The sequence below is a fragment of the Stenella coeruleoalba genome (genome assembly GCF_951394435.1).
Source record: "Stenella coeruleoalba genome assembly, chromosome: 10".
NCBI lineage: Eukaryota > Metazoa > Chordata > Mammalia > Artiodactyla > Delphinidae > Stenella > Stenella coeruleoalba.
The window spans coordinates 39,681,461-39,694,414 of NC_137156.1; the positions used below are offsets into that span (position 1 = coordinate 39,681,461).

Consider the following 12,954-nt stretch of genomic DNA (forward strand, 5'->3'; position numbering starts at 1 on the left):
CTTCTTAGTGTGCTAAGTATATATAAGTCCCAGAAAAGATAGAAATATAAGATATTTTATGTTAAGTATTAGGTATCCTAGATATTTTATAATAGATATTAAAGAATTCTACATAAGAATTAGAGAAAAGGCCACAGTTGGTTAAACTAAAACTTGTATTGGGTTGGCCAAAAAGTGCCTTGAGTTTTTAAGTAAAAATAAAAGACTCATTTTCACCAAGAACTTTATTGAACAACGTACTTACCCTTTTGTTCCACTACCTTCTGCCATTTTTCAGGCAACTTCATAATTCCATTTTCCCAAAACTTTTATCTTTTTGAGTAAAGAACTGTTCCAGGTGTCTTCCAGGGGATTGAAATTTTTTCCATTAGGAGAATTTTGTAAAGATTGAAATAAATGGAAATCTGAAGGTGCAATGTCTGGTGAATAAGGCAGTTGAATCAGAACTTCCCAGCCAAGCTGTAACATTTTTTGCCTGGTCATCAGAGAAACATGTGGTCTTGCGTTATCTTGATGGAAGATTATACATTTTCTGTTGACTAATTCTGGACATTTTTCATCAAGTGCTGCTTTCAGTTGGTCTAATTGGGAGCAGTACTTGTTGAAATTAATCGTTTCGTTTTCTGGAAGGAGCTCATAATAGAGGACACCCTTCCAATCCCACCATGTACACAACATTACCGTCTTTGGATGAAGACCAGCCTTTGGTGTGATTGGTGGTGGTTCATTTCACTTGCCCCACGATCTCTTCTGTTCCACATTATTGTACAGTATCCACTTTTCATCGCCCGTCACAATTTGTTTTAAAAATGGAACATTTTCATTACATTTAAGTAGAAAAATCGCATGCAGAAATACGGTCAAGAAGGTTTTTTTCGCTTAACTTACGTGGAACCCAAACATCAAAGCGATTAACATAACCTAGCTGGTGCAGATGATTTTCAGCGCTTGGTTTGGATATTTTGAGTATGTCAGCTGTCTCCTGCGTGGTATAACATTGATTGTTCTCAGTGTTTCGATTGATCGTTATCAACTTCAACTGGTCTACCCGACCGTGGAGCATTATCCAGCGAGAAATCTCCAACATGAAACTTCGCAAACCACTTTTGACACATTTGTCAGTCACAGTACCTTCTGCATACACTGCACAAATCTTTTTTTGCGTTTCAGTTGTGTTTTTAACCTTTCTTGAAATAATAAAGCATAATATGCCAAAAATGTTGCTTTTTTCACAAAAATTCACCAATTTTGATAAGTCTTTTTTTAAAACACACACTGATAAGACAAGCTGTCACATACAATCTAACAAAATTGTTTTGAATGACGTTAAAGACACGTAAGTGCTACTAGAGCCATCTTACGTCATAACCCGAAGGAACCTTTTGGCCAAACCAATATTTGCCAGGTTTCTTATAAAACATCTAGTCATTTTCCTTCCTGTGTAAATCAGTGATTCATTCTTTACCCAGTTTGGATCTGCCTGTTCATCAACTTGTTGCCCAGTTATGCTTGCAACTTTATTTGGAAGTCGATTTTATCAGATACACACTACTTGAATGCAGAGAATATATCCTATTTGTCTATATAAATTGTACAACATTCAGCATTCTTTTTTCTCCTTTCTGAAAATTAAAGCTGTATTTTTCTTTTTTTTTTTTTTTTTTTTTTGTATTTTTCTTTTTAAATGATACTAACATTTGGATTCCATTTTAAAACAAAATATTATTGGTTTATATTTTGCAATACCAGTGGGAAAAGCCCAAGGCGTCAGATGTTCTGAGAGACTGTGAAAGCAGACAACTAAATGTGTGATGATTTTTTAAAAATCATAGTGGCATTCAAGTAACTAGATGAAATAATAATGTGAATAAGAAAACTTTATTAAAGGAATGTTTTACCTTCTTTATTATACAGTTTTGGCGCTTTTGTTTTCAGGATTAATGGGGATTACTTTGAGAGAGCACTACCAGTGTACCCTCCCGATGCAGAAAATATATCTTTTACTTTCTGTGCTTTCCTTGATTCTTGGGGAAATCAGGTTCTGCTTTATGGAACCAACAGTGCTATTTCTCAAACTGGTCCCCTGGGATGTCAAAAGGCAATGTTAGTAAGGCCTGCTGATATTCCTAATAAGTACCGTTTGAAAAATGCTCTGCTAACTAATCACCATAGCCATATGCCTGTTTTAGTGGGTACAGTTTGGACATGTTTTCTGTATATAAGCCCCTTTTACTGTAATTACTACCTGTGTACACACTTGATTTTTCCCTGTTATCTGCTTGCTTTTTTCTGGGTTATAAGTTTGGGGCTGTAGACTTAACATCGTTTTAGAAATGCCCTATCAAATCTGTTTGCAAGGGTAATTAACTTTTTTCTCTTTATTTCCCTGGATTCCCTATAAATAGTGTGTGGTACAGACTCATATAGTGGCTAGAATTACATTGTACAGGATCTTATGCTACCAAACCTGAAAATTGAAATGTATATGAAAAGACTCAAGTAAGGGAAAAGGGAGAACCAGTTACCCTAGATATTTATATCCTAATTTATTCCCTCCTATTCCAGCCCTTAGATAAAACCTCAGATTACTACTGTTTGGCCCATAGGAGCAGGAAAAAGCAAACCCTATCCCCTGGCTAGTATATGCATAGTGTTACAAGTCCTGGTAAGACTGGGGCCTAAGTAGCATGTCCTCTGTTATTAGGGACATTCCACAACCCTAAATCTTGGAATAATAGTTGATAATTTTGCCTGTCAGATATATTAATCTTATGATTAATTGATAAGCCAGAGATAGGTTGCTGGAATTTAAAGTAATATAACAATTTTAAGGGAAAAATAATTCCTTGGTAGGAAAAATATTAAAAGAACCAATACTTTACTTGGAAGTTTACAGGAAGACAAATTATAGTCTCATTTATAATTAATTTATACAAAGATATTTACTTGCAGATCCTGCCTAAAATTGGCAGAAATTTTTTGGCAGCCAAATACTTGTTACCAAACCATAAATTCAGTAAAAACTGCCCAAAAGTTATAGTGAATTCATAAAGTTCTTCTAAAATGACACCACTGAGTCCTTTACATGAGAAATAGATGTGACCTGAAACCTTCACAAATTCCCAAATAAGTGTATGTCTCTAGCACATGATTTTACCCTAAGATACATTATTGGAAGTTTTAAGTGATTGCTTTTGACCTGGATTCTGTAACTACAGGATTAAAGTCATTTTTAAAGCTGTTTTGTGGCTAGGAGCCATCACTTTTTAAAGCCTCTTCATATTTTTACTTTTTGTCACCTGCAGAAAAAGGTAATAGACCTGTCTGTAGGTGTGGATGCTGGCTGGTCCCAAGCTCGTCTGCTGGTGGCAGACTGCCCACCTCCCTGGCAGTGCTCACAGTCCATATGCCTGCTGTGACAGTTACAAGACACTACATGATGTAAACATTTTAGTGGCCAAAGATAGTCAAGTAGCTATACTTTAAATGTTTGTGCTCATTTTTTCTTTAATAATGTGATTTTTTAAATTAAAAAACAGACAAAACGAAAAAACATCTGGACTAGACATGATACGATAGGGGTTTTCATTTGAGTTCTAGCTCTTATTGGCCTTGTGGCTTCAAGTATGCCGTTCTCCCAGAGGTTCCACTTTTCACCTTTAAAATGGGGTATTAAATTTTGGCCTGTTTCACAGGGTAATTGTGAAAACTCGATCATATGTGAGTGCTTTGTCATGAACATTCTTAAAGTGATATTATTACTCTGTGAAGCCCAGAGCACTATTATAAATAAATGTCTGTCCTAGAATGTCTAAAGCATATTGCTACACTCTTGTAGCTTAGCTGAAAAACCCACCTGGACCTAGATATAGACAAAATAGAAATAAAATATTATAGATAAGCCTCCAAACTCCAGAATGGGACTTGCCAACTACTATCAAGTGACAAACCACCGGAAATAATTCTTGGCCTTCCCAGGCTTCCCTTGAGTATCCTCGGTTTTATTTGTACTTACTTTTAAACAGCTAGTTCTTGAAAAAGCTATTCATAGAAAAACCTCTTTTACAGCTTGTCCTTGATCCTGTTCTTCTTACCCTTCTATTTTAGACCACATTGCGCACATTATAGAGCTGATAGGCAGAATTCCAAGACGGTTTGCCCTCAGTGGGAAATATTCACAGGACTTCTTCAATCGCAGAGGTAGTATTGTTAACATGAGTTTTCATCTAGGCCCCAGGGATGCAACTTCAGGAAGCAGAGCATTCACACCAAGATTGTTTTTACTTATCACTCAAGTCCCACTGGAGTGGGTACCTGATTTTTAATGGTTTTCTGGATTCTCCATTAGATGGATAGAGTCCTCTTCTTCCCATTTAGGACAGAAAGCAAGCTGAAATGCTTTATAAAGAGGTGTGCATGCTACTCTTTCTGCCAATATCTAGAACTGCATTTGTTACCCCTGTTATGTATATCTTTTTTCCCCCTCTTGAAATGTTTGAAACATACAGATCACATTGCATTGATCATAGAACTTCTGGGGAAGGTGCCTCGCAAGCTCATTGTGGCAGGAAAATATTCCAAGGAATTTTTCACCAAAAAAGGTAAAATAAATGTGTTTGTTCCCAGACATTAAGGGGACAAAAGTGTTTAACAATGAAGAGGTAAGTACAGCTTGGGTACGTGTTCCCAACACATACAGAAGGATGGTCCTACCTTGAATGCTGAGCTGTGACTTAGCAGACCCTGGAGCTAGACTGCCCAGCTGCTCCACTGCTTATGTGGCCTTTGACACAACCTCAGTTTGCTGCTTTATAAACGGAGATTACTTCATATTAAATTCGTTATTATGTGTATAGTAGCTGGCACATGGTTGATTACTCCTACTACAGGACTTCTGAAAAATGGGCAGATTTTGCTGAGGCAGTTCTATCAAAGGGCAAGTAGTTTCAGCTTTTTAAGAGCAGGACTACATCTCACCTTGTAGTCCGTGATACCTAACACAGTCACTTCAACACATCAGTCATATGAATTAACTTTATACTTTGAATTGCGTAAGTTATGTTATCACTTATTAGTGAAGAAAACACAAGATAAAACTCTCACCTCAAATTTTTGCCTAGATAATATATGTTGGCGTATTTAAATACGAATTTCTTATGCATTCTAAATATATTTAAAAGCTTAAGTATGAAACCCTGACCTAGAAGGGACTAGAAAACTGTCTGGACTTTTTTCCATGGTTCCCTTTTTCCTCACAACCTCTACATTAGTGCTGAGAAAAACCATCTTTCTCAACACTTGACAGCAGGCATCCTCAGAAACATTTCTTAATGTTTTTCTTTGAGGCAGGAAAATGAAGTGCTTCATAGTTTCTTCCTTGTGTGCAAAGTCAAATTAATGGCATATACCAAGTAGGTAATTAGGCACTCACTGCCCACAGAAGAGACTTCAAATACGTGTCATGTAAGAAAAGAAATTTAAAGCAGCATTTACCTTAACAAGTCACTAATCATTGACTGTCTTTTTAAAAAAAACATTGTTTCAAGGAGGCAAAAAGTAATGTTCCAGAATAGTACAGAGTGTGATGCAGCTGTATCTGAAAGTTTATTTGTTCTTTTAGTTTTGTTACTTTTATACATTTGACATAGTTTTAGCTCTTTGTTTTTTAATTACTGCCTTATTTCGAAGCAACATTTGCTAAACTATTGAGCCAAAAAAAGAGTACAAGCAAATTATTCTTGGTATGTGGTGATAAATTGCCTCTGAACACTGTATGAGACCATGCTGAGTATATAGGCATTTAATATTCATTTTAGTGAATACCTAGTTCCTGATAGGCCTGCCCAGTTTGATTGGGACAAAAAATCCTGGAATGGTGGAGAAAAAAATTATTTAAAATTTTTAGGCCCTCGTGAAAAATGGAGACTCTTCTTTCCAAGGAATGCATTAGAGAAGAGATGTGCTTTGTGAATGGAGAAGGATTAGATTCTGATGGCAAAATTTGATTCTTCATAGACTATCTGGATTAGTTCCTGCATTTCCACAAAAGGATCTTGTCACTTGTCAGTGTTGGTCAGTTTCTTTTGTACTCTCTTTACCTTAGGTGACCTGAAACACATCACGAAGCTGAAACCCTGGGGGCTTTTTGAGGTTCTGGTGGAGAAGTATGAATGGTCTCAGGAAGAGGCAGCTGGTTTCACAGATTTCTTACTGCCCATGTTGGAGTTGATCCCCGAGAAGAGGGCCACTGCCGCTGATTGTCTCCGGCACCCTTGGCTCAACTCCTAAGCCCCAGCCCAGCACTGCAGCAGAGATCACACGCTGGCCCTCTGCCCCTCCCCTCCAACCATTTCCCTCTTCCCTTTTCAGGGTGAAGCTCTTCCTTCAAGGGTTTCTAGGGTGTTTTTTGGTTTTTGTTGAATCCAACATGTTCATTTGGGTTTGCTTATTTGACCCTGTGGAGATCCCCCCACAGCCATTGGGCATCCTAGGTGAATTTGGCCTTGATTGGGCTCAGCCAAAGACTAATGGACTAAAATGTGAAACAGCCTCTCACCCCTGTACCCTTGTCTTTCCATTAGGACATCCTTTAAATTATAAGCATCCTTTTAAAAAGAGCTATGAAGATGTATGAGCTCATCCTTTTATTCACTGACTCTAAGAGTCAAATTTTCTAGTGCATATCCTATTGCCAGCATAAGGATGAGAAGGGGAAAGGTATTACTTCTGTGTACAGCAGAGATATTAAACTTGCTGTATCCAGGCTGCATCATCTTCCTGGATTGTTTCTGTTGTTTTCTATGTTCACATTTTTTTCTGCGACTTTTAAACTGCTATCTTTTTAAATGAGCTGTATAAACACCGTATTTGGGTACCATTTTATCACTGTTCAAAGCACTGTCAAATTCCTTTCATCCTTTAATAACTCTAAGATCCTCGAATCTTCAGTCTGATTTTTGATGGAAACAAAAATGGAACCACTGACTAGTAGTTTCTTCAGAACCACATATATTCTGCAAACTGTCCTTTCCTATGTCTCTTCTGTGCCCTACCAGCAGAGTTACTTTGATTGGCTGTTTGTTTTGTTTTTTAATCCCTGGCTGGCACTTTACTCATTGCACTTGAGTTTATTGCCCCATAACTAAAGAATTCAGGATGACTCTAGAAAGGAAAACTGGATTTCAGAGATTTCCCATCTGAGAAGCAACTGTCCTAGAGTTCTCGGTTCTTTTACAAACAGTCCCCAACTTTTATTTACAGCTTTTTCTTTACCTTGTCCAGAATTCAGCCTTAAAGCAGTTTCCCCCTACGGCTTTGCCTTTCTCATTTTCTCAGAGGCTTCATTCAGGTCTTAAATGAAATCCCAGGATACAAGAACCAAGGGGAGGGGGGTGGGATGGCACTTTTTTTTTATTGTTTATTTTGAGGGTTGTAGGGGTTTTTTTCTCTTTTTGTTTGGTTTAAGGTTAGCCATTCTCTGCTGCTATTCCTTTGTATAATGTAAGTTTTAAATTTTGAGATGATTGAAATGTACTTGAGGCTTTTTTTTTTTTTTTTTTTAATGAGAAAAGGCGTTGTGAATATTATTTTAGGATGGGCCTCTCCTAGACTTGCCCTAGACATTACATATATTCCTCGGGTCATATTGAAAAGCAAAAGAGGGACAGGATTGGGGTCACAGCTGCTTGTTCTGCACGGACCAAGTGGGCCTTGGGGATTACAGCATTCTCCAGAAGCGGCTACAGGACTCTGATTTACAGAAAGCCGAGGAGGTGCAACTTGAGGCTCTACTAGCAAAGCACCGATGAGACTGTTAGGTAGCCGACTTCCTTTACAGGAGATTGGAATCTAGATTCTGTCATTTATCCACCAACAAAGGCAAAGGAAAAAGTGGTGCAATTATGCAATCCATTTAACTCGTAAACATATTACCCTGAATAACTGGCCAGCCGTTCATCGATCCTTGATGGATAGTTCTGAAATCAGACATGTTCCTGTAGAAAGAATTTGAAGTGAGGCTGTTCTATGCACCTATCAAGAATAAAGAAAATAGATTGTATCAAACAACGGCAGGGAAAATCCTTCAGCAATTCTAATCCACTTTGGGTTTTCAGCGATATATACATCTAAAGCAATACCAGACTAGAACTGAATTCTTTTCTATGCTGTAAAATCACAATTGTGGAATTACAGGGATTCTGGTGATGACATTAAGGTGAACTAACCAAACACACACAAATAGAAGGCCCTGTTTTAACAACTGACATGAAGAGAAATTTTAATAAGAGAGAACCTGTAACTTTTTGGAAATGTTTTCCCACCAAACAAGGGCTTTTCCTCTATCACTTAAGGAGCCAGATGAATTAAAAGCCGTAGAAAGAGGCAGCTGTAGAATTTGATCTTCCAAGCACCCCATCTACCTTTCCTGAACTCAATCATAATGTCAAATTGCCAGGATCTCACTAAAGGATTTCTATTTGCTGTCAGTAAAAAATAAAACCCCAAACACATTTTTATTCTTTCTACTGGTTGCATTGTCTGTTTTCTTTGTAAATGCAGTACAATAAACAAATTATTTAATAACCTACATGTTTCCAGGAGATTTCTGTTTATTTGTTGCCCAAGTTGATCTGACCTAGCTTCAGAATGGAGGAAAGGATTGGTTGAGTTGCTTTTTGAATTTAAATATGCCATGAAACTGTGTAACTTAAACACATGCCATTTTGGGGGGTTTGTAGCTTTGCTTCTATCTTTAAATTGGGCGTGGGGTGGGATTTAACAAAGTACATTTTGGTAAATTCTAAGAAAATTGTTATTCCCTACATTTGATACCATTTTTGCAGTATTTGTGGGGGGTTTTCCCCCACAGATCACAAAGTGCAAAATGTCAAAAGTTTTGTGAACTCAAAGGCACTGGACTGATGACCACTATTATACACAAGTTTTCATATACTTGTCTCATTCACCCCTCAGTATAAATTCTTAGAAATGGAATGGCTGGGGCAGAGAGTAAGCACGTTTTTAAGGCTTTTAATAAATGTTCCCTAACTTACGTGGAGAACAGTTGGACTGTTTTGCTATGACCAACAGTGTTTGAATGGGCCTATTGTAATCTCACTCATTTTATTCCCAATAGCCAGTTTGATTGCCCCAAAAGGGGAATCTCTTGTTTTAATTTGCATATTAGATGACTAGTGAAGTCAAAAGCTTGTTTCATGGGTTTTATTGGCCATTTGTAGTTTGGGGTTATTAGCCTACAATTACCCAGCTTTCTTTTGGCATGCTTCCCTATTTGATGATTTGGTAACATCTTTGTCATTTTTCCATCACATTTTCCAGTTTTTAATTTGCCTTTCATTTTTATTTGTGGTATTTCTGGGCTGTGCTGGGTCTTTGTTGCTGCACACAGGCATTTCTCTAGTTGCTGTGTGCAGGCTTCTCGTTGCGGAGCACGAGCTCTAGGTGCGCGGGCTCAGTAGTTGTGGCACGTGGGCCCTAGAGCGTGTGGGCTTAAGTAGTTGTGTGTGGGCTCTAGGGCGCATGGGCTTCAGTAGTTGTGGTGCACGGGCTCAGTAGTTGTGGCTTGCAGGCTCTAGAGCACAGGCTCAGTTGCTCCGTGGCATGTGGGATCTTCCCGGACCAGGGATCGAACCCATGTCCCCTGCATTGGCAGGCAAACTCTCAACCACTGTGCCACCAGGGAAGTTCCTATTTATGGTATTTTTAATGTTATTCATAAAAAGTCCTCCAGCCCTGAACTACATAAACTGGTTTTTTTCTGTTTGTTTTAACTGAGCCATGCTTAAGACATATGTAGTGTGTTCATACTGTAGTGTTGACTAGAATGTAACCTGTTTAAAAAAACAACCAAAAAAAATTAAATTGGAATTCATCAAACCAGTATGTTCATCAGACTGATGAACTTAGGCAGTTTCTCTAAGCTTTGTGTTAAATGTATGGACCTTGAACTCTGAGGGTTTTGGAAAACTTAAGTTCTAAGGGAGCTTGTAGCTATCTCAAAATAACTGTCAAACTGAGGTGGAGTTACAGCCCTGAGTGTCCACAGGGAGACCATTTAGCTGCTCCAGAGCCTGCCCAGGTTACAAATCGACTTCATCACTGCTCATTCTTTTATTTTTGACACCTGTAGAGTCTTCCAGTTTGGCCTTATAAGGAAAGTGATTTGCTCTTAGAGTATCACAAAAAATTGATGATTTATTGATAATAGAATCTGAACTTATATTTACTCTGTAAATAAGGTCTTAGGACACCAGAGAAGTTTCAACAGTCCTTTGTGTTTTGCCCACCAATTTGGTGCCGTTGGAGTTAGCAAAGCATTGATAATTTACAGCTCTTTCTCAGTCTTCAAAGCAATATGAAAAGATAATATCTAAACTTATATAAAGATAATATATATGAATCTTGAGACCTACTGAGGAGGAAGTTTGTTTTTATGTCACTTTAGTCTTGTTTTTAAAAGGTGGAATTTTAAAACAAGTGATAAGCATTTGTCTTTTAAGTCCTTGTGCAAATATTTATCCACACCAAGTCCTTATGATATCAGAAATATCTCAGTTAAAAAAAAAACAATATTTGAGATCATTTTGTGTTTAGAAGTTTTAACTAAGTAAGTTTACATTAGTACCTACTCTGTTACTGACTGTACCACTCCTTGTAAAGGGATGAGGGTTTTCACTACATAGATGATCAATCTGATTTTATATCCTCCCAGGTTCAATTTTTTATCATAATCTTCTCTTTTGTCCTTAATTCATATCTAGTTGTTGCCCATTATAATACAGTAACAAGCCTTGCCCTCCCATTTGGCAGAACTGGGTTGGTATCAGTGTATCAGCTGCCTGCAATTTGAGCTATGTTCATAGAAGTTGTACCCTTACGACATTTCATTGGTTGCTTTGGATTTACTAAATATAGAGGAAAGTATGGTCAGTGTTGGAAATTAGTGGACCCTACTATAAATACTTGAAGTTAGATAGCAAAAGTGGGGTGAGTTTGAGGGTTAGGGCCCTTCATCTTCAGCAATTTGTTACAAAACAAACATGTATCCATCAGCATGTACGGTTACTAGAATCTAATCTTTGTTCCAGTAAAGCATTCTAGTAAATGCCCATTTCAGCAGAAAATTAATTACAAATAACTATGAGAAACAACTTTTTAAAATACTCCAATGATTCTCACCTCCTGGTATTCACACACTTGTGCAATTCCCTCACCTTTAACGTGGGCTGGACTTTGTGGTGGTTCTAACAATCAGATTAAGGCAAAAGTAGCAGGATGTCACTTAGATTTGGTTACAAAGGGTGCTTCCGTCTGTGCACCTGCTCTTGCTCTGTCTTGGAAGACTTGCTCTGGGGAAGCAAGTTGCCAGGTGAATAGCCCTTTGGAGAGGCCCTCAGCCAGCAAGGAACTCAGGCCTTCGGCCCAACAACCTGTGAGAAGTTGAGTCCTGCAGACAACCACTGAGCTTGGAAGCAGATCCAACACCTTAATTGCAGCCCTGTGAGAAGCCTTGAGGCAGAGACACCTAGCTGAGGCAGAGACACCTAGCTAAGCCTTGCTGATTCCTAACCCACAGAAACTGAAATGTTTTAAGCCACTGAGTCGAGGGGTAATTTGTTATGCAGCAACAGGTAACTAATACAGAGATGCAAGATAATGAAAGCATTTAGGAAGGACACCCTTCTGGTTCACATTTCAGATGTAAATGATAAGGCCTTCTTAACCTCTCTTGACCTGCTCAGTGCTAGTCACTGGTAAAGCTTGGGCATCACAACCATTCCTGTGCTCCAGCGCAAGGCAGAGGAAGGAGTAGAGTAACTCAACTTGGTTTAGAGGAGTGCTGGTTGTATTAATTTTTCTGTATACTTTCCAAGATGATATTTGAAGCATCTTTAAGAATTTAAAGGTAAAGCCACTTGAAAAGGGCTGATAAGCAGTTGTTAAGTGTCAGCCAAAATCATTACTTTATTGGAGAGGTTGAATTCTGAGTTTCCTTGAAGATAAAGCAAAAGGTGAAACGCTGAGTCCTGTGACTCAAACAGATTTAAGATTGTCCCCAGCACAGGTCATTAGTAAACATACACTCCTGCTTTGGTGAAACTCACTGTTCTTGAGAGCAAAGTGTAGGCTATTGGCAGATGCACCTTAAGCCCCCCAGAAACTTCTGTGGACCACCATGGTTGCCATTTCAGTGAGAAATATTTTGAAGTTAGGGAGGCTTTTAGAAATTTTTCTTTTGCCTTTTATAAAAAGTAAAATTACAAGAAATAACTGAACAAATCTATCTAGAAAAGTCACAAAGCTACAGAATTGGCCAAATTCTGTCACTCATCCGTTCATCAAGCTTGCATAGGGAATTCCCTGGCGGTCCAGTGGTTAAGACCTCTTTCACTGCCGTCGGCCCAGGTTTGATCCCTGGTCATGGAACTAAGATCCCACAAGCCGCGCGACCAAAAATAAAAATAAAAAATAAATAAAAGCTTGCATAAAGTAGATGCCTGACAATGAAATAATTTTATCAGCACAAGAAAACATGAAAGTGATCATTCTTAAATCCCATTCTAATAGTCCCCATTATCAACAACTGGGACAATGCTGGGATACTCATACCTAGCCTATCTGAACTGGAGAAGAAACACTGCACTGACTGGGCAGGTTGTCAAGAGTGCACTGGTTAAAAGGCATCTTTTAAACCAGTGCACTCTGAATAATCCCTGCAGCCCAGAATAAGAAGCCTGTTTTCCGTGTCACTGCTGGTTGATCAAGCAACAAGATCCATTATGGTTTTGTTCAACATTTACCCACTTTCTACCTGTGAGAAAACAGCACCCACGTTTTCTCTTTACTGAGCAAACAGGCAAAAGACCAGAAAAAAGCACTGTTCTTCCTGGATCATTCACTGCAGATAATCAACAAAACCCTGTTTCTATTGCA

The 12,954-nt window shown here is 38.3% G+C and overlaps 1 protein-coding gene across 3 annotated transcripts in view; it reads left to right on the forward strand.

Annotated features, from left to right (window-relative positions):
• Nucleotides 1–8,783, forward strand: part of SRPK1 (SRSF protein kinase 1) — an 81,791-nt gene extending 73,008 nt beyond the window's left edge. Inside the window, exons 15-17 of one of the 3 annotated variants that reach the window (XM_079934928.1) lie at nucleotides 4,108–4,200; nucleotides 4,509–4,601; nucleotides 6,104–8,783. In XM_079934928.1, the coding sequence (XP_079791054.1) occupies nucleotides 4,108–4,200; nucleotides 4,509–4,601; nucleotides 6,104–6,288 (371 nt within the window). In that variant the 3' untranslated portion in view covers nucleotides 6,289–8,783. The remainder of the gene's footprint in view (nucleotides 1–4,107; nucleotides 4,201–4,508; nucleotides 4,602–6,103) is intronic. The other 2 variants (XM_079934930.1, XM_079934929.1) reach the window with 2 other exon arrangements.
• Nucleotides 8,784–12,954: the final 4,171 nt, after the last annotated feature.